General features: G+C 51.3%; 9 protein-coding genes across 9 annotated transcripts; 6 read left to right on the top strand and 3 right to left on the bottom strand.

Moving 5' to 3' along the window:
- Positions 1-34: 34 nt before the first annotated feature.
- On the bottom strand, positions 35-1,069 carry BDP55DRAFT_727685 (carbohydrate esterase family 1 protein; the record flags this gene model as incomplete). Its single annotated transcript, XM_060579335.1, has 2 exons — positions 35-670; positions 722-1,069. 2 exons carry the CDS (start codon positions 1,067-1,069, stop codon positions 35-37), a joined length of 984 nt encoding a protein of 327 aa, XP_060430902.1.
- A 1,083-nt stretch (positions 1,070-2,152) lies between these two features.
- On the top strand, positions 2,153-3,365 carry BDP55DRAFT_608569 (zinc-binding oxidoreductase; the record flags this gene model as incomplete). Its single annotated transcript, XM_060571141.1, has 1 exon — positions 2,153-3,365. Exon 1 carries the CDS (start codon positions 2,322-2,324, stop codon positions 3,363-3,365), a length of 1,044 nt encoding a protein of 347 aa, XP_060430901.1. The 5' UTR covers positions 2,153-2,321.
- Positions 3,366-4,287: 922 nt separating this feature from the next.
- Positions 4,288-6,046, top strand: BDP55DRAFT_727683 (Tannase/feruloyl esterase; the record flags this gene model as incomplete). Its single annotated transcript, XM_060579334.1, has 3 exons — positions 4,288-4,755; positions 4,825-5,604; positions 5,666-6,046. 3 exons carry the CDS (start codon positions 4,288-4,290, stop codon positions 6,044-6,046), a joined length of 1,629 nt encoding a protein of 542 aa, XP_060430900.1.
- Positions 6,047-6,268: 222 nt separating this feature from the next.
- BDP55DRAFT_630981 (uncharacterized protein) lies at positions 6,269-7,495 on the bottom strand (the record flags this gene model as incomplete). The annotated part of the gene is made up of 1 exon (XM_060572232.1): positions 6,269-7,495. One exon carries the CDS (start codon positions 7,493-7,495, stop codon positions 6,269-6,271), a length of 1,227 nt encoding a protein of 408 aa, XP_060430899.1.
- Positions 7,496-8,246: 751 nt separating this feature from the next.
- On the top strand, positions 8,247-10,409 carry BDP55DRAFT_661000 (tRNA pseudouridine synthase A). Its single transcript, XM_060574680.1, has 3 exons — positions 8,247-8,558; positions 8,643-10,064; positions 10,121-10,409. Exons 1-3 carry the CDS (start codon positions 8,317-8,319, stop codon positions 10,293-10,295), a joined length of 1,839 nt encoding a protein of 612 aa, XP_060430898.1. The 5' UTR covers positions 8,247-8,316; the 3' UTR covers positions 10,296-10,409.
- On the bottom strand, positions 10,410-11,229 carry BDP55DRAFT_660999 (uncharacterized protein). The gene is made up of 2 exons (XM_060574679.1): positions 10,986-11,229; positions 10,410-10,866 (listed from the first exon to the last, which is right to left on the bottom strand). The coding sequence occupies exons 1-2, from the start codon at positions 11,169-11,171 to the stop codon at positions 10,558-10,560; spliced, it is 495 nt and encodes a 164-aa protein (XP_060430897.1). The 5' UTR covers positions 11,172-11,229; the 3' UTR covers positions 10,410-10,557.
- Positions 11,230-11,810: 581 nt separating this feature from the next.
- BDP55DRAFT_630978 (uncharacterized protein) lies at positions 11,811-12,667 on the top strand (the record flags this gene model as incomplete). Its single annotated transcript, XM_060572231.1, has 3 exons — positions 11,811-11,994; positions 12,046-12,135; positions 12,165-12,667. 3 exons carry the CDS (start codon positions 11,811-11,813, stop codon positions 12,665-12,667), a joined length of 777 nt encoding a protein of 258 aa, XP_060430896.1.
- Positions 12,668-14,566: 1,899 nt separating this feature from the next.
- On the top strand, positions 14,567-16,036 carry BDP55DRAFT_727679 (uncharacterized protein; the record flags this gene model as incomplete). Its single annotated transcript, XM_060579333.1, has 2 exons — positions 14,567-15,824; positions 15,885-16,036. 2 exons carry the CDS (start codon positions 14,567-14,569, stop codon positions 16,034-16,036), a joined length of 1,410 nt encoding a protein of 469 aa, XP_060430895.1.
- A 2,088-nt stretch (positions 16,037-18,124) lies between these two features.
- BDP55DRAFT_727678 (C6 zinc finger domain-containing protein) lies at positions 18,125-19,344 on the top strand (the record flags this gene model as incomplete). The annotated part of the gene is made up of 2 exons (XM_060579332.1): positions 18,125-18,430; positions 18,487-19,344. The coding sequence occupies 2 exons, from the start codon at positions 18,125-18,127 to the stop codon at positions 19,342-19,344; spliced, it is 1,164 nt and encodes a 387-aa protein (XP_060430894.1).
- Between the last annotated feature and the right edge of the window lie 1,390 nt (positions 19,345-20,734).

Raw genomic sequence — 20,734 nt, 5'->3', positions numbered from 1 at the left:
GATCTAGGTCGTCGCAGTGCCGATGCCATAGGTTTCAAGCCAGTGTGTGTTTGTTGAAGAAGTCCATGATGTATGAAGACGCATTATAGGATGCCGGACCATCTCCGTGCTCCTTGTTATCGGCATTCTCCCCAGTGTACGGCCAACTGTGATCCACATCATGCTCATAGACGTGAGTAACGAGGCCCTTCTTGTCGCCTGAGCCCCAGCGATACATTTGCGCACGCGAAGTGATATTCTTCTCGCACGCCTTCTCGTTGAGACCATCACGAAGAGCCCATTCGGTCACCCAGTGAAATACGTCAGGCAAGCAGGCGCCTCGGCGACTGGGGTTACCTTCGTAAGGAATGGTTCCATCGATTCCACCATGGAACTCAATGAGGGGGATGTTGGACCGCCCTGGGTTGCAGGGGATGTCGACGGTCTTGGGATTGCAACCCTCTGCGCCCTCGATGTAATATGAGCCAGAGACAGGCGCGAAAGCAGCGAAGCGCGTTGAAAGCTCGTTGTGGCAGGCAGCATAGTTGACAAAGCCACCGCCATTGGATTTTCCAGTCATGAAAACGCGGTTCGTGTCGATGCAGTATATCTTTTCAAGATCGTCTAAAACATTACTGGTATACTCGATGTCGTTTCTCTTGGTGATATTTGGAGTGCCTTCCCACCGTTCCTACTATCACATTAGCACGTCTCGTGTGCTTCCGCTAAAAAGGCTACTCACCTCATATCCGCGGAGATAAACCACAATGTGGTCGACATTGAAGTATGGAGTTTCTAGTCGGTCGAGATCTCGCTGCGACTCTGGTGTCCTGGTTCCACCATGGTAGGAGAAGATGATCGGGTTATTGGACTTTATGGAGTACTTTGGGGGTAAAAACAAGAGATAGTCTCTCGACCGGCCCTCTTTGTCGGTGTAAGGAATCGTGTATTCGTTGCCAGGTGCGCGACCCTTCGGCAGGGCCTTAGTGCATTGAGCAGTTGCTGTCTCACTCCTCTCTTGTGTCGTCAAAGCTGCCATGACCGACGCCGACGTGCTGAGAGCTAGCGTCAAAAAGCGGGAAGAAACCATGATTAATTCTTTCCTGACGATTGTAGCGATGTTGAAATGGACGAGAGAACCCTCCTATCATCAACGAAGAACGCTGACATTATAATCATCCGAGGTTTGCCGTGAGAACCTCTGTGCTTTATACAGACAATCGCGGATCACAACAGCCGGAGTAGGATCAGCGCTACCCGGGACTAATTGTCACTAAAGCCTTCCGGGTCTCACCATGTGCCGGTAGAAATTACGAGAACACGGGGTGATCAGCGTCGGGCGTAAGCACGTTTCCGTCAGGATCACTAGGCACCGACTTAAATCCCCCTTCAGGACCTAGGGGATCCTCCAAAACTGGAAACTGGTTCCTTTTTAGGGCACCGTGTCGTGCGTGTGCTGGGCTTACTGACCGGAGAAGACTTCAACCCCCCGGGATTAGACCGCAAAGGATGGAGAAGAAAGTCTACTCCCCGCCTGCGCCGCGCGCTTCGGATCTCAAATGAAGGGACGAACTCGGGAATACGGCATACTTCCACGAGAGCACGCTTCAACGGTTGAAAGACGCTACAACTCCGATCCCGCCGCGTCTGTGAAGACTCCCGTTGTTTGCATGCTAGGCAGTTCATGCGATGACGGATCAACCGCTAAAATTGTTCACTCCAGAACTTTGCAGACATAATAACAAGGGACCTAGCCCGCTATCGCTAGGGAAGCCTTTCGTTTGCCGTCATCCGAACACGCCACTGCCCGTTGGTCATGTCGTTTAGTTGTCAGCGACTCGAGCTGGCCCGAGCGTCTCAGCTCCAGGCGCTCCGCCCGTCCAAGTGTGCAAGTCAAGAAGCGCAGTAAGGGAGAAGCAGTCGCCTCTGCAATTGGGGCGCTCTCTCGTATTTCCGAAACTTCAGTAAAGTTCTACTAACTAGAATGAATACAATCAAACATTTGTGGATTTTACCGTCGATTTAAACTTGCCCAGCATATTCGGAAACATACCGTGAGGAAAAGCTTAATTCGGATGAATTGGCAATGCCGGGTCATTTTTACCTGATTCAGCACCCCGTTGTAGTTGAAAAAACTCCGCTCCGCAACAAACTAGACCTAGCTTTGCGCGGAGTTGAACAGTCGCTAAAGGTCCATGATCAAATTTACCAAATACGATGGACGTATAAATTCTCGATGATATTTAAGTTTGTTTAGTTGATTAATCCAAACTCTACTCAAGCAGGCCCAATCCAGCATTACAGCATTTTATGCTTGACGGCAGAGACCAAAACAACGGATAATGGGTGACACCATGAAAGCTTGGCAGTATTCTGCCATCAACAACAAGCTCGAGGATTCACTTATTTTCAACAACTTAGCGCCCATGCCAAGCTCCTCAGACTTGAGAAAAGACGAGCTGATTATCAAGGTCATCAGCGTATCTCTCAACCCGGCAGACTTTAAAGTTCCCGAATCAACTTTCATCGGACGCCTGATGGTCGCGCGCCCTGCCACACCCGCCATGGACTTTTGCGGCCGCGTCGTGGCTACACATCCCTCTAACTCTAGCTTCCAAGTCGGACAGCTTGTTTTCGGGGGGTACGCTGGTGTCGGCCAAAGAGGCACATTGGCAGAGTACATCGTCATCTCAGGAGCACACTGTGCACCCCTCCCGGATGGCATAGATCCTGATCAAGGCGCGGCGGTTGGCACAGCAGCGACAACAGCCTGGCAGTCTCTGATGCCAGATGCACTGAAAACTGGTGGCAAAGTGTTCATCAACGGAGGGAGTGGCGGCACAGGCACATGGGCTATTCAACTGGCGAAAGCCTTGGGCGTTGAGGTTGTGACCACGTGCTCCACCAAGAATATCGATCTCTGCCGACAGCTTGGCGCGGATGAAGTCGTTGACTACACGAAAGAAGATATCTTATCCAACTTGAAGGATCGGGGAAAGGTCTTTGATCTGATCATCGACAACGTTGGTAGCTGTTCTGAGCTGTACGACAACAGCAGCGCCATCTTGAAGCCAAACGGAACTTTCGTTATGGTGGGCGTTGGAGAAAGTCTCACGCTTTCGGGATCATTCTCAATGTTGAGCAAGATCATTTACTCAAAGACCTTGGGTGGAGAACGATTCTATTTCGTTCGCATGCAGAACACCGCGGACTATTTTCGACGTATCGGCGAGTTGATGGTTGAGGGAGAGACCAACGCGGTGGTTGATTCGACGTTCGGCTTCGAGCAGGTGCCGGATGCTTACAGGAGATTGCGGGAGGGACATGCCAAGGGCAAGATCATTGTTCATGTTTCGAAATCTAGTGGCAGTAGCACTGCGGAGTGATCTAACTACATGTACAAACGTAATGGTTAGCTCTGAGTCGCAATGCAGTCGCAAAGTCTGCTCCGTGCAATAAGTGATGTGGTTGAAATTAGCACATCATCAATTCCGGAGCGATGTCTATGCACTATGCAACCTAAACCATATGCAGCCTACCCTGCAAATACTTTAACCTGGACCGTGAAACAGACTCTTTCAAGTTCGCTGAATGTATTTGTGACTTGTCGCTTCTAACAGCGTTGCGCCTTTGTTGTTTATAAGCACATAACTATTTGTAATGTTAGCCCCTATTTGGGAGCCATGCTGATCCGCTGTTCCCCCCGCATTAGCCGAAGAATTCTCCTTCGAAAGATGGAGATGTCTAGTACGGAGTACTCCGTATTTCAATTACCGACATCACTGCACGAGAATGCAACCAAATCCTGATGCCTTCTAGAAGCATTCGCAATGGGCTGAAGACGGAGTCGTCATTCCATCTTCTAAGCCACTGCGACCAACTGCTGAATCCGAGTACATCCCGCGCAAAGTCCCATGTCAGCCCGGCGTGCTTCGGTCGGTACCCGGGTCCGCCGTACGGTGAGTGACTCAGGGCGCCGCGGGGTGTCAGCATCCAATCATACGACGCTCTGTCCGAGGACTTTCCAAAGTTCCAAATCCGACGACAAGGTGGCAGATGCTAGTTTTCCGAGGCTTAGTTTACGACCTTGGCTAGATGCTGAGCCTCGATCATGGAGATCTTCATCTTCTCGGAGACGACGGAACTCTGGGCATCCAAATTCTCACCATTATAGCAGACATATAAAATCCATCTCGAGTCGCCATAACAGAAACAATGTTCGACATTCTTAGCAATCATATCGCCTTACATCTCAAACCGCGCTTCTCCTGGTTAGTTCGAGCTTCACAAGCTCAATTTCCGATCGCGATGTCTCTCTCCCTCGCCCAGACCTGCATCCCTAGCACATTCAGTCCAGTCCTTTATGGGGCCGAAATCCTGTCTCTCGAGGCAAACTTGGTCACCAACTACAGCGCCTCGGTCCCTGCGGCATTTCGATACACCTCCCCGGCTGTCGAACTGAAGAACGCAACTTTTTGCAATGTTACTATCACGTATACGCACCCGGGCCAGAACGACAAGCTCGTCACCGAGGCATGGCTTCCGGAGACCTGGAACGAGCGCTTCATGGCCGTGGGCGGAGGAGGATGGGTTGCTGGCCGCTTCTTCTTAAGCTACAATGCGATGAATGGAGCTATCGCGGAAGGCTTTGCTACCATCACGACGGATGCCGGCCTCGGGTCTGCGAATGAGCCTAGTCCGTGGGCGTTGAACAGTCCTGGCAACGTCAATCTGTACAACCTGCAGAACTTGGCATCCGTTTCTCTCAAGGACGAGGTAATTACCAGCCATAGTCCCAACTCAATCTTTTGGAGACTGAGAGACCATCTGCTAACGATACTTCAGGCTATCATCGGCAAGTCTTTGATCAAGAGCTACTACAGCCAAGACCCTCAGTACTCCTATTGGGCTGGCTGTTCTCAGGGTGGACGACAAGGCCTCATGCTCGCTCAGCGCTACCCCGATATCTACGATGGTATTGTAGCGGGCGCCCCGGCCATCAACTGGAATAAGCTAGTGACTTTCGTCTACTGGCCCCATCAAGTCATGAATGAGCTCGGCGCGTTCCCGTACCCTTGCGAATTCGATGCCATTGTGAACACAGCAACTTCCGAGTGCGACCCTCTTGATGGTGTCACGGACGGGGTCATCTCCGATATCGAGGCCTGTTTCAAGTCCTTTGACCCTTTCTCACTTGTCGGCCAACCAATTACCTGCGCCCAGAAGAACGGAACCCAGCAGATCGTCTCCGAGGCTGCTGCAACGGTTGTCAATGCTACGTGGCACGGTCACGTCACCGCGGATGGCAAGCGGCCGTATCACGGTATCCTGCCTGGGGCCGACTTTACGGGCAACAAGCCGACATCCTACAACCAGCCCGGCATTGCGATGACGAGCTGCAGTGAGAAGGGCTGCGTCGATGAGCCGTCCAACCTAGGCACCGCGTGGCTCAAGCTTTTTGTTGCCAAGAACGAGACCTTTGACTTGACGACCATGAGCCGTGAGGAGTATGATGCGCTCGTATACTCTGGTCGACAGCAATATGAGTCGATGGTCGAGACCGCCGACCCCGACTTGAGGCAGTTCAAGGCAACCGGGGGCAAAATGGTGACTTTTCACGGTTTGGTACGCATACATCACCAAAACTCCGCACCAGGTCATTGGAAAGCTAACATTATGTCTGCAGGCTGACAATATCATCCCGCCCGGCGGCACTGAAGACTACTACAAGGCTGTGAACGAAGTCATCCCCGATATTCAGGACTTCTACCGCTACTTCGAGGCCCCCGGTCTGGGTCACTGCTTCGGGGGCGTGAGCGGCACCCCGACTGGCCTCTTTGAGCAACTGCGCAACTGGGTTGAGAACGGCACCGCCCCAGACCAGACGCCCATTCAGATTTCTGTTGGCAATGCGACGCACGACCGTATTCTGTGCCCATACCCCCAGAAGTCCGTCTTCAATGACGGCTGTGGAGATGCTTCGAAGGCAGAGTGCTGGTCTTGCTCTGACAGCCCCGGGACGGCCAACACCACCAAGAGGGCTGCACCAATGTTCCAGGGGCTCTGATAGTGCCGTACAAATGATGGCAGGGGCTTAAAAAACACTTGTCTCTGTACATTCATCACAGGGCTCCTTTTCATCAGAGAAACTCGCGATGAGAACGTATTTTTCGATTCTTTCATGTACATTAAACATAATACATGTATACTTATTCTAAAGTATACAACCTTCGGTCGTCAACTCTCAAATCTCACTGAGATTTCCTCAAAATCATCCACTCATTTTTACCTATGCTGTATCCATCATCTCCTCTTCCTTCAGCATTGAATTCGGCCATTCGAGCCATTCTTTCCAGTAAGTCCCAAGGTGATCTGAAGTTGCTCTTATGAGAAACTCTCCAGAGGTACCAACGGCCCAGTAGTCTCTTGCCCAGTGTAATAGCACAGCATAGTAAGACAACAAAACCAGAGCTTCCGGGCGTCGTTGTTGGAGAAGTTTGATGTACTCCTGTGACACTCGAACCGGCCATTCCTGAATGACAACAAGCCTTCGACTCTCCTCAGACCGCACAGAATCGAAAAGATACTGCAGGATCTTGACAACATCTATGTAGATATCTCTTGTTTGTTCGTTCATCTCATTTTCATTCAGTCGTTGAAGCAAGCTATCACACTCGGTGCCATGAAGGACTTGTGTGCCGGTCTCCATAGAATATGCCGCATTGTGCGGGAGAAGCTTCTGCATAAGGAAATGGAATTTGCCCATGGCTTCCGCAACAATGCTACGGATTCCATGGTGCAGAGTGATGCATTGGACAAGTCTGTCAAGCACGGTTGGTATCGAGGTTGCAGCGGCGAAGGCTTCGAAGAGAGTTTGTTGACCGAGCAGTAAGGTGAAGCAGAACAGCGCCATGACGTTGCCTTCGGTAACTTGCAGGCCCCCGATATCTAAATGGCCTATGGCTCTCGTCTGGAGGCTCATTGCCTGCGTGAGGTAAAGCGCCTTTGAGTCTTCATCGTTCGCGACTGTGCTCTTGTAGGCAGCAGTGAAGGCCAGTGCCTGATCCATCAAGTATGGAGCCTTCAAGGCTTCAGTGTACGTCAGACGCAACAAGGGCCCAATCTCTGACTGCAGACCGATAAGAACTTCCGTTAGAGTGCCCTTGAAGAACAGGAGTAGGTCGAAATGGAATAAGCTGAAGCGTTCCGAGAAGAAGTCATCCGTCAATTCCGAGAGATCTAATGACGTAGTGACTTCAATTGAATCCAGCAACGCGTAGGGCGGCTGCAAACGGGGCCCAGAGGTAATCGAGGATTGAGGGCTTGGAGCCTGGGGCGTTGACAGGTGTACCGGTGTATGAGAAGGTGGCGTCGGTAAATTGCTGACCAGCTCTCGGTAAGAGCATTCTCTTCCCGCGGTTTTACACCTGATGCAGATTGGTTGCGATTCATCGCACTTGACCTTTCGCTCTTTGCATTCTTTGCACCCGAGGCGAGACTTTCTGTGCTTTGGCATTGTGGATATAAGACCGGTTCGGATTTGATCAAAGGCTAAAGCGAGCGTTCGTATCGCGACGCTCTGAGATTATGTGATTCGGGACCGAGTGAGAGTCCAGATGAAAGAAGCCAGATAGAAAAGAAAGTTTGGCAGTGTATTTTTTCCGAGCCTGAGATCGGAAAGAGAAGAGCATGTTTGGGCAAGATGGGCACAAGAGACATAAGAGGCGAGGTGAAGAGAGCTTGAGGTCGGTTATGGCATCGTATTGGCGTATTAATTCATGGGGTTTGAAACTCCGGCCAATCGCATTCATCTCTGTCCGACGGCATACCCACAATGAATTAGCCGCTAGTTAGATTTATGCTTCATATCCCTCCAAGCTCGGCCGCAGACGGCACAACTCGTGTCAGGTTGCCGTGAAAGTGGAAAGAAAAATCTCCCGAGACCGAGTATCTATGGGATTAGGTGAGAACCTCAGGGGGACCAGTTCAAGCTGTGTTGAAGGCATACCCAAGTTGACTTCCATGCTCTCTGTGTGAAATCTCAATTGTTCGAAGCGAGTGACTGAGGAGTGAAAAGCGACGAGAGTGAGATGAAAATGAGGTGCATTGAAGTCTGTGCACGGCAAGACGCCTCTACGTAGTAGGACCATTCAAGGCTAGCGCCCAATGGACCCCACCAACCGGTGTTCAGCCGAGTTGCCCCGCCGCTCCGCGCCGCGTCCCGCAGCCTTGCAGCTCGCAGGAAATTTTCTTGACAAGAGCTTCTGCAGTAGGCGGGCGCAAAAACTCCACCTGCATTGTACGGACGATGAGAACGTCTGCCACCTCAATCCGAACATGGCGACCGATGATGCTCCTCAACCGTCTGGCAGCCCTCCCGCGAGGCAGCCAGCTGATCTCCCAACCGGCGACAAGCCGTCAGTTTCATCAGAGTTCCGCGCAGAGAGCTCAGCCCAGCCCGGTTCTGCGGTGGAAAAATTACAGGAGGGCCGACGTGGCGACAGGCGCGACGAGAACAGGCGCGGCGGCAAGTCGCGTGGGCCGAAGCGGAAACACGATGTCGGTCGCTCAGCATGGAGGTAAGCTTTATTCAACCTGGACCTTGCCAATTGACTTGTCTTTGTGTTTGCAACTCGCGCCAACGATGTCTAACCAGGTAATAGCCGAGAGGCCACGGACAAGCGCGGACGCAATTCCGAGTACCAAGAGTTCAAGCGCAGAAAGGTAGACAAGGACGGCAACCCCGAAACTACCGATAACCCTTTCACCGCCGAAGAGATCGCCGCCGAGGGACGCAAGCCGAAGCGAAAGGTTGCCGTCATGGTCGGATACTCCGGCACGGGTTATAAGGGCATGCAGATCAACAACGAGGAAAAGACAATCGAGGGAGACCTCTTCAAGGCCTTCGTTGCCGCGGGTGCCATCTCAAAGGCCAATGCCGACGACCACAAGAAGTCTAGTCTTGTCCGATGCGCGAGAACCGACAAGGGCGTCCACGCAGCTGGCAACGTCATCAGCTTGAAGCTCATTATCGAAGATGAGGATATCGTCGAGAAGATCAACGCTGCCCTGCCTGATCAGATCCGTGTTTGGGGCATTCAGCGCACCAACAACTCCTTCAGCTGCTACCAGACTTGCGACTCTAGATGGTACGAGTACCTAATGCCGACGTACTGCCTGCTTCCCCCTCACCCAGACAGCTGGCTGTGGAAGCAGCTGGTCGAGGCCGCGAAGGAGAAGGGCTACTACGAGGAGTTCCAGAAGAAGCTTGCCGATGTGGAGGGATACTGGAGAAAGGTTGACGAGGAGGACATCAAGCCAATTCTCGACAAACTCGATCCCGAGACCAAGGCCAAGGTGATGGAGAGAATACACGCCGATGAGGATTCGACCGCACAGGCAGACGATGCCAAGCCGGCCCCCGAGACGAAGACCGAAGAGGCAACAGCCGAGCCTGCCACCATCGAGGACAGTAAGACTCCCGCAGAAGTTCCCGAGGGAAGCGTCAAGCCCAGGAACCGCGACCTCACCCCCCTCGACTTTGCCCTGCGCGACATCAAGGCCGCCTACATCGCCGCCAAGAGGCGTTACCGCGTTACCCCCGAGCGTCTCGCCCAGCTCCAAGAGGCTCTGAACATGTACTGTGGCACAATCAACTTCCACAACTATACCGTCCAGAAGAGCTTCAAGGACCCGTCAGCCAAGCGTCACATCAAGTCCTTCAAGGTCAACATGCAGCCGATCCAGATCCGCGACACCGAATGGGTCTCCACAAAGGTCCACGGTCAAAGTTTCATGATGCACCAGATCCGCAAGATGGTCGGCATGGCTTCTCTCGTCGTGCGCTGTGCCACCCCGCTGGAGCGCATCAAGGAGAGTTACGGCCCCACGAGGATCGCGATTCCCAAGGCTCCTGGTTTGGGTCTTCTCTTGGAGCGACCCGTTTTCGACGCCTACAACAAGCGTGCGGCGGATAACTTTGGCAAGGAGACGATTGACTTTACAAAGTACGACGAGAAGTTGCAGGTCTTCAAGGATAAGCAGATTTACCAGCGTATCTTTGAGGTCGAAGAGCAGGAAAATACGTATGTGACACCCTTCCCTTCCTACCTTACCCAACATCGACTGACCATACCTTCAGCTTCCACATCTTCTTCCAGCAGGTGGATAACTTCAAGTCCGACTACTTCCTGTGGCTCACGGCTGGGGGCATCGAGGCTGGTGGAGTACGAACCGGAAAGGAAGAGAAGGGAGCCAAGACTCTCGAGGCGGAGCTTGGTGATGAGGATGAGGATCCCCTCAACGGTGACGGTTAGATCAGCCAGAGTAAGTGATGGTGTCACTGGTTGTTGAGGGTCAGGGTGTACGGGGCAGCGGCGACTGCTCGTAAAAATGAAATGATAGAATTAAAAAAGCATAAAACTTCCTTTTCCGCCCTTTGTAAACGGGTATCAGCGTTACCTCCCTCGGGACATTTTGTATTCGACCCAGGGATCCCCAATCCAAACGCCATTGCATGCAAATCGTGGGTTTCGCCCTCATCCCCAAAGACTTTTAGTCGATTCAAGATCCCATCCCTCACGCAGCACCACCAGCCCCATTCGGTGCTGTCGGAGCAGCAGGCGGCGGAGCAGCAACAGCTGCACCACCTTCGCCAGACGCAGCATCAGGGCGACCCATCGGCACCCACTTGCCCTCCGCCGCCGCAGCGAGCCCAGCGAACCGGGTCTCCTGGATGGCGTTGAGAAGCTCCGCGCACCGGACCACGTCGGCCTGGAGCTTGTCCGCTTGAATGCGCGCGTCGCCTTCTCCCTGGCCTAGTTTACCGAACAGCCAAAGTTCCTTGAGACGACGACTGAGGGCGAGGAGGTCCTTGATTGATGTGTGCTGCGGGCTCATAGTTAGCAGCCGTGCAATGTTTACATTCGCGCAGGCAGGCGCAATCTCGGGAGCGCGCCTGGCTGTCCGGATTCTGTGAGGGCTTCCGATTGGAAGTGGTGGCATACGAGTCCTTCGAATTCCATCTGCATCGACATGCCCGTCACGGCGACAGTCTGCGGCTCAGCGTTCTTGCGCTCTCCTTCAGCTTGGATGGTCGCGAGCATTGTGAGCATACGGAAGCGGGAGAGGACATCCGCGATGAGGCGGTTGTGCGTGTCGAGTAGATTTGATGAGTCTCGTGAGGTATCCATTGTGTGCGAGTTCGTGTGGTGTCGAGATGTGTAAGAGGTACGTTGGCGGATGGCGACGATAAGGTGAGATGAACTTTGAGGTCAGAGCTTCTGCCGTGGAGCGTCTTGAAGTTCGTTGGTGGGGCGGTCGGGGGTTCCTCGGTGTACTATGCCGGCCCTCTTACCGAGACTCCCACCGGTAACCCTCGGTGAGCTACAAAGGAACACCAAGCGGCGACGTGAAAAGAAAGCAGCTTATGAGCATGTACGTTGGCACAATGAAAGAGGTGGAAAACAGACAATCTTGTTATTGACTGGCCAATAATTCCGAACAACTCGATTGAAATCCTGGCCCAAGGAATCCCTCTAAGCAGCGAGCTTTGGCTGGCCAGCGCTCTTTATCGAACAAAATATCGCACAACAATGGCAGCCGATTCAAGTTCATGACCTCTTGCATCGCTCCAAATACAAAGTCGTATATTCTGCACTGTGAAGCTTTGTATAAAGTTGGGGAGTTTTCAGGAAAGAATCTTTTCTCATGGATTCCCACCTTGCATAAATACATTCTGAAAACAGTATCATAGCCCGCATCGAAAAGAATACCAGCACTAAAATACTCAACTAAGCATCATCTGCCCTGAAACGCCACGGCACAACAACATGACTTCTGGTATTATCAACCCGAATGGCCTTTTTCTTGACTTCTATGTCATGAACGGCATACCTGAGCTCGGCGAGGACGATGGCAAAACCAGCCTCTCGCTCCAAGTTCTTGAAAACAACATGACTTTTTGCGCCATCCTTATGAATTTCAAAGAGGGCCAGCCTCCAACAGGCATTCCACGTCAACTATACGTACAAATCGGAAAGTCCTAAAGTACTGAACGCCTCATAGTAACTGCTGCACTCACCAGGCTGGCCCAAATCGTCCTTCCTTCTCTCGTTCCGGAGATCTGGGGTCGTGGATATACTCGGATGAAAGACGGTACGAAAATCTCTTATGTTCTTTCTCAGTTTTACCCAGATACCTGTCCGCTGGACACAGTATGGGGTGTGTCATAGACGACGAGAATCGAGGAAATGTTATTGGGGACTTGTTCGAGGCCATGTCAAAACTGCGCTGCCTCTCATTGAAGAAGCTGACCTTTGAGCAATGGCAATATTTCAGGAATACCCCATTCGAGACGAAAATTACCGAGTATCCTATTCTCTGCGGTGGTTCATCTTATGGGTATCATACTGACTTTGCTTCTTTCTTGCAGAATAACCTCTGGCCCAGAAACACAGGCTCCGCGGTGAACACAAAGCCCGATGGGACTTTGGTTGTCAGTGTACCCGCTACAACAGTGGAATACTTTGGGTTCGCCGAGACAAACTTGGACTTACTGACGCAGAGCTCAGTCTTGTGCCACAATGACTTGGAGCCCCGTAATCTTGTCGTCGAGAAAATATCCACCGAGCGTGGTGAAGAGTTCAAACTTATGGCCATACTCAACTGGGATCAAGCAGGCTTCTAACTCTTCCCCTTTGAGGTTGCTCAAAAGGACTCACATCTGGGCTTCCAGAACTTCAACTGGGATTGGTACGACCCGTATCGGCAACTTGCCGGTCATCATCTCTTCGCCACTCTAGGATATCCAATTTGTTCGAAACTTATCCGGTGCCTGATGGCTGTCAATGCTTGTCGCCAGGCTCATCTGGCAACGAATACCGATGGCACAGCACAAATGTTGTGGCTGGATAAGGAAGGCCTTACGTTCTCTACACTCGCTGAAGAAGGATGGGTGAAAATGCACTCCTTTTTCAATTTCGCGTCCGATAATAATTCAGAAATTGGGTGTGCCTAAGAGTGCCACGACTCGCACTCGCGAGCTCACGCGGGCATGAGGGTATGAGGGCATGAGTTTCGAATGACCATGTACATAATCTCGGTTCAATTGGCAAACTTGTCTATCTCTGCGTGCGACGCAGGGTTCATGTGGGACTAACATGGGAAGTTTTTGTCTTAGTGCCCGATGTAATAATTCCAGGACACCTGGATTTTATCAAAACCTGTGGGAAAAAGTGTGTAAACCTAGAAGTTGGTATTTTGATATTAAAGTACAGCAGCGTTGTTACGTGAGTACATGTACGTTCTTAACTCAGGTCTGTCACGAGGTGGCGAAGAGCCAGGCGGAGGGTCGGAGGGTCGGGCCTTAAGTCCAGGTCCAGTCGGGGGATTAGCGCTTACATGTACTCCGTAAGGTACCTACCTACTCTTCCCGCATTCGCGAAGACAAACGAGAGACTCTGTGACTTCAACCCATTAATTCTCCCGAGACATGAATCATCTGCTACGATTTGTAGTATCTCACAGTTCTAACCTCAAACTTCAACTCCAAGTGTCTGCACACAATCTTCGAGAGAGCAAAAATGGCCTACCCTCCGTTAGCTGCGAAACCTCCCTCGGATGTACCAGTAGACGTCATATCTCAATGTCAACCCAGTGCCAGTCGACGTCGAGACAAACCCCAACTTTCCTGCAACAGTTGTCGACGCCGCAAGTAGGTCTATATTTCCACTCGCTGTTGAATTTGACCCTGGCTCACATATCACTATCTAAGAATTCGATGTGATCGTCAACGTCCCTGCCGAACCTGTTCTTCGAGGAGCCAGGCATGTGTCTATCAAGAGACGACCGGGACTACCATACCTCGAAAACTCCCATCAGGTGACACTGTCAGCATAACTCTACAAGATCGTCTAGTCCATCTCGAGCAGTTGGTGACGATGTTGGGGTCGTCGGAGACGGCATTGAGCCTAGTCGATACACCTGAAAGTCTTCCTACACCGATTGATGACCATTCGGAGACGGGAAGTATGCGGCTGAGTGCTTCGGAACATCAATATGTCGGAAGTGACCACTGGTCGGCGATCATGGAGAGCATCGCAGATTTGAAGGACCATTTCAACCGAGAGGAGCAATCGAAACTCGCAGAAAGTCCGGCTTTGACATCAGGAGATTATTGCTTTGACAACCCGGATGCTTTGACAGACACTCGAAAGTGGGGGCGCCCCTTGCTTCTGTATGGATGCCAACCTGCAACTTCGAGGTCAGAAATCTTATCCGCGCTGCCTCCGAAGAATGCAGTGGACCGCTACATATCCCGGTATTTCAACCGCTTGGATCTTGTCTCTTCATGTAAAGTCTTGAGTCCTTATTCATTTGAAGTCGAGCTGAGTGCCTTGAATGTCTTAAGTTCTTTGCTAATGCACAGCAGCGTCTGTTCACGGACCAACGTTTCTCAGAGAGGTGACAACGGAATCCCTCTATTTGTCAGGGTCAAATAAGCTGACCGCGATCATGTCAACAGTACGAAGAGTTCTGGCGCAATCCTGACGATGCATCCCCAATGTGGATCGGCCTTCTTTTCAGCATGATTTGCCTTGCTGTCATTGCATCAGACTCTTCACCCGACGTATCTGAGCATGCCCATCAACAACTGCAGATCGACTTGTATCGTGAGAAACTGGTACAATGTCTGGTGATGGGAGAGTACACTCAAGGTGGCGACTATGCGCTAGAGACGTTCATGAACTACGTCTACGTCGAATTCCGGATACACGATGATGCTCAGAAGGACATTTGGTTCTTGCTGGGACTCGAGATGAACCTAGCCAAGCGTATGGGCTATCACAGAGATCCGAAACATTTCCCGGACATCACCCCACTCAAGGCAGAGATGAGGCGCAGAGTATGGGCAACTGTCTTACTAGGCGACATCCTGATCTCAGGTCAGATGGGAATGCCCCGCATGGTACGAGATGGCGAGTTTGACACAGCTGAGCCTCGAAATCTGAACGACGAAGACATGAACGAAGAAATGGCGAGTCTACCACCACCGAGGCCAGAGACTGAGCACACAACAGCCCTAGGGATCATTGCCCGAAGGAGACTTCTGATCGCCCTTGGGACTATCTCCGACCTTACGGCATCCCTCAGCCCATGCAGTTACGCGGACATAATGCGATTTGACGGAACTCTTGAGAAAGCATACAGCAGCATGCCTCCACCACTACATATGAAATCAATGGCGTCTAGCGTCACTGACCCCCCTCAAGTAATCATGGCCCGCCTGTTCCTTCGCCATATGTTCTGTAAGGGAAAAATCATGCTACATCGCCGGTTTCTCTTTACAAAGGCGGCCGTTGAGACTAAAGACGCGACCTCATACTCAAGAACGGCCTGCCTTGATGCAGCTCTCGGGATGTTACACATTCAGCAGATCCTTGACGAAGAAACCTGTCCTGGTGGTCAGCTGTTCATGATGCACTGGCGGATAGGCTCGATTATGAATCACCACTTCCTGACAGCCACCATGGTTCTCTGCTCTCTTATTCATCGGAAACAGACCCTGAACCAAGAGGATGAGGTAGTGGCTGCTTTAAGGATAGCTCGCAGCGTATGGATGAGAAAGGCCGATGGTTCGGCTGAAGCGGAAAAGGCCGTACAAGCAGTCAGCATTGTTCTTGCACGAACCGGAGGTCCAAGGTTTGATACTGCCCTCTTAGCCGATCGACATGGTCCAATGGCGTCTCAGGGAGATGATTTCCTTGGAGGCTTTGTGGGAGACCAAGCAACGTTCGAGCAAACCTTCTTGGTCGAAGCCTTTATGTCAGATGAAAACGAGAAAGGTGAGTGCTGAACTGAAGCGGACATGGAACTAGAGCATTTGAATAGCTAATGTCTTCCAGGCATGGAAGCTTCCGCACCTGTCACACCCAATAACGACGACTTGTCAATGGGGACACTTTATAGCGAACAAACTGGAGAGCCATTCGACCATGAGGAGCCAACCCTGAATGAATGGATGTTTATGAGTGACCAAGGACAGTATCAGGAATAAAGCATTGCTGAAAACTAGGTGGATTCTGAAATAGTAGATAACTGGGTCAATTATCACGCATGCCATCTTAGATGCGGAATGGTTGTTGCAGAACTTCCGATGACTCTTTATTGTCATGACCGTGTTCAACTCCTCCTTGTACTTTTCGTCATCCTTACTAATGGCCTTTTCCCCTACTCTCACTTTCCTGGCCTCCTTCAAGATCTTCGGAGCTTAGAATATCTCCACATCGACCAGTGGTTTGTTTCACATGACAGTGCAGAAGACACAGAGCGCTCCAGGATAGCACCCATCGGCCGGCCTGAATCTCAGTTAGATACACCTCCCAGCGGTTTTGATGGTCTTGAAATACCTACCAGACACCACAGCAGAAGCCATCGTGATCGATACAGCCTCCTCGCAGATGCATTTGTTCCTGACTTTGGTCGGAATGCTGTTCCACCAGGGCAGCGGAAGAGGCAGGTTGAGTATCCTGCGGAGCAGGCTGTTGTTCGTTTTCGCCTGCCATTTGGTAGATATAATTGGAGGTAATAGAATGTGAATTGTCTATTCTTGAGGCTTCGATATTCATGTTATTGACGCTTTTCCGAGAGTGAGAAGTGGAGGAGAGAACATGCTTACAGGAGGGTGCTTTGAGGCTTTGTCAAAATGGCGTTCCGATTTGAGGTGTTTGGTGAATAGCAGTCGGCTTCTAAAGTGAATCGGAAGTTTTATCAGGAGAAGCTTCTGATTACATTAACTGTCACAAGAGACCTGGAGAAGATTCCCAAGCAAAGCGGGTGTTTCTAGGCCCGAAGGCGGTGTTGCTTGCCGTAGCATGAGGGTTGAGTAGTTCCTTCCTCCTTCCCTCAGCTTCCCTACTTGGTCACATGTCCCGTGGATCAAGGTAAATTTCACAGGAGGAAAGAAGCAGTGGACTTGGGTTTCGGATGAGAAAGTGCGGTAAAGGCGGCTGAATAACGGAAGGTGTGAGTAGTTTTGGCCAGTACAGGCAGGATCTCACGTAAGGGTAGACACAAACTGAAGGAGCACGGGAATACCCAGAAAGGAGACATGACGAAAGTTAGCCAGTATAAAGTTGCCTTCTTAGGATCTCGGGAGATGTCTTGAGTCACAGCACTTGGCGCTCTATAATCATGTTGTTAAATCGATACAGACTCGCTGCCTCCATAAATTATCTCCATTGGCTTCACCCCCGGCTGAATCGTTCTTGTAGTCTTTAATCGTCCGTTTTCGACGTATGAAGATCTGGATTGACAGATACCATACTATCAAGCAAGTCTTCATACTTGGAGTCCTACTTCAATTATCATAAATCTCATGAATGTAACATACCTGCGGTCAAGAATATTTCACAGTACTGCGTAAATGTGGCTCAATCGTCGGGCAAGACCGAGTGGGGCTGTGTCCTTGGTCGCTAAATCCTTCGAGAGCTGATCAGCTGACAGGCGTGTCAGCACCGCGTTGTTCAAAAGAAAGCACCAGATGCCTAAACCAGTGACCGAGAATCGAATTTGGCCATCGAAATTAATATGCTCCGAGAATAGTCAATATCTCCTGCAGACCTCTCACTCCTATCTAAGCGCGCGTGAGCCGGCCAAATAAGATAGCAACGCCAGCGATATCAAATCACCCCCTCGCTGCGACACGAGCATGTCCACTGCAGTAGATCAGCATGACTTACCCCACGAAGGTGCACGTTATCCGACCAAGTATCGCCGCAACTTTCCGAGATCGAAGAATGGCTGCTTGACATGCCGCACGAGGCGGAAGAAGTGTGACGAACGCAGGCCCTGCTGCACATCCTGCACCCGCACCAGACGAGAATGCATTTGGCCTGTTTCCACAGAAGATGCGGCAGGCAAAGACACCCACGACGGCCTGTCAAACCAAAACGCCACTTCAGAGAGCACTGGATCATCTCAGCGCCCAACGACCCTGCTTAGTGGCCCCGGAGCAGCCGTTCTGGCAACAACATCTGTCTCGGGGGGTTTCAAGGACTCATCTTCGTTGCGTGCATCTCTGACATTTGGGACCCTTTCGAATCTGACCAGTACTTCGAGGCCGCTGTATGATCAATATTTCGATATGACGGCGGAGCTACTGGCTCGTGGGTCGAGTGCAGATGGTAATCCGTTCATAACCTATGTGCTGCCTTTAGCAGTCTCTGATGGTCTGGTCATGGACTCCGTTCTCGCTATCGGAGGAGCCCACATGGCTGTTTTGGAGCCCGATCGGCCACAATTAGAGGTTATGAAACGAAGACACTATGCCCGACTGCTGGAGGGACTCCAAAAAGCACTCTTTGCCGACACAGCATGCCCTTTTGGCGAAAGCGACCACGACAAGAAGCTTTACATTCTTTTACTTCTCATCCTGCTCTGCGTTTTCGAGGTAAGATACCTATCTACTTCTCTCGGAGTGTAGTGCATCCGACTAATTCTGACCAGGGAGTTCAAGGTGATCATTCCGGTGCCGTTTATCATCACATCCGTGCCAGTCGTCACTATGTGATGGACCTGGTAGCTGAAACCTACAAGCCATCATCATCAAAGAGTACCGGGCACATTCTTGGTTTTCTCTTGGAGATATACGCCATGTTTGCCCTGAAGTTGTCAGTTACTCCACGAGGCTTGCAAGAGGACAACCCGGTCATGTTGGACCCTTTCCTTGGGTCATTGGAGTTCCTGAGTCAGTATAGATCTCGAGGGTTCATGCTTGGGTTTGGACATGGCCTTTTTGCCATGATACCAGAAATTTCAAGCCTTCTCGAGAAGCGCCGCATAGAAGAGCTGCGCAAATCCAAATCTGATGATCTTTTTGAGTCATACAAGTCACTCTTAGAGAAATTGGACTCATTGGACCCATCATCCGATTTCCTCGAAGGCGAAGATGCCTGTCCTCACTACCAACAGTCATCGGCCGTCGCTATCTACCGTACCGCCCTAGTTCTTATTCTCCACTCTACCTTCCACGAAGATCTCTACAAGAATGCGGACCTCATTGCTGAAGTTGAGCTTCGGATAGACAAGATACTGCCTCTCTGCTGGGCTGTCTACGCCAGCAAGTCACCGCTGCGGAGAATGATGCTATGGCCAGGGTCGATCTTGGCATCCTGTTGCAGGAAACCAGAGCACGTCCATGCTTTCCGACTGGGGCTGAATTCAAATCCACGATCGCCGGGTGGTGTCAGACAAGCGGCCAAGGCCGTTGAAATATTATGGAAAGATGATGATCCCAGAGCGTATGGGCCTCGGGGGTTAAACATGGTGATGAAGAAGCACGGTCTTAGTTTTAGTATGTGTTGAGTGAGAGAGTAGAGTGACTCGGGTTAGCAGTCTAACACGACAAGTACATACCTTATCTAATGACTGTTGGACTAAAGCAATAACACGCAATTTCTACGATGTCGAAGGTGTATTTCAGTGGTTCACCGATGAAGCAACGATTCAAGTGCTCTGACTGATGGCAGTATCTCTAATCATTTCTACTAAGACTGAAGAACAGGTATCGCAAGTCATAAAGGTATCATCACAACGCATTCCAATCCACAATCCGTGGTTTGAGTTTAACATCCACCACCGCCACCGCCGCCGCCGCCATCACCGCCGCCTCCACCTCCACCTCCACCTCCACCACCGCTATCACAACCACCTCCTCCATGGTGACCGCCTCCTCCGTGGTGTCCTCCACCGCCGCCATCACCGCCCCAGCCGAAGCCTGCGGCGCTTGCTCCCGTGTAGCCGCCATGATAACCACCGTGATGTCCGTGGCTTCTCCGATTTCCACCACTGGAATGATGGCTGTAGCCTGGCATTGAGCCGTAGTGTGGTGTGGCGCCCATGGCTGGCCGTGGTGCGTATTCTGAGCCGTTGTACGTGTGCTTCTTCGAACGAAAAGGAATACACATCTTGAGTGTTGAGAAACAAGATGTGTGCAGAACTTGCTTTAGAAGTTTGACTTTCATAAGTTGTTTTCGTAGAGATCTCTCTGTGTTCAAAGGCGTGATAGGGTGTGCTTATTGATATTCCCTTTGATTGAGAAGATGTGCTTGATGAGGTTGATACTTGTTGATGCAGATGGTGACAGAAGGAGAGGACCGAGGGCTTAAGTAGGGGGGTTGCGAAGCATCGAGTCATTACAGATAAGGTAAGTTCAAATTTCCTGTCTATTCTGCCAGTGTACCTGCCTAGGGGCGAAACACACGCTTTGGTGGAAGCCGCGATCACAGGCAAGTCTGCCTTCCAGAAAGCTTCTAGCGGCGCGAAGGATCATGAGTTGACCAGGGTGAGCTCATTAAACTCCGAATAAGCGAATCGCAGGGTCCTGAAAGCTGTCACCTAAATCAGCCTCGCACTGCGCTACCTTCTGCCCCCTGGAATTTCCGCAAAGAGGTAAGACGATGTACAATGTTAGTATTCGATCATCTGACCGGAGGGAGTGGATTCACGGGGCTGTTCCGCATTGTGGAGTTCTGCGGATTCCTGGGGGCGAGCTAGCCGGGGCGGGGCCGGATCGGCGTCGTTGGCGAATGACGTAGCTTCAGTAGCATAGCCGGGCACTGGGGCGCAGCGCACACAGCCTGGGCATTCAGCCCATGATATTCAGCCGCACTCTCAGACACTGCGTCAATTATTTTGATCTGCCCAGCACACATCAGTAATACTGCCACGTGGGAGTGAGATAACTCGTCATGTT

The sequence above is a fragment of the Colletotrichum godetiae genome (genome assembly GCF_030913485.1).
Source record: "Colletotrichum godetiae strain CBS 193.32 chromosome Unknown BDP55scaffold_16, whole genome shotgun sequence".
Lineage (NCBI taxonomy): Eukaryota > Fungi > Ascomycota > Sordariomycetes > Glomerellales > Glomerellaceae > Colletotrichum > Colletotrichum godetiae.
The sequence above is the reverse complement of the archived record's forward strand: the minus strand, read 5'-3'. Positions and strand labels throughout refer to the sequence as shown.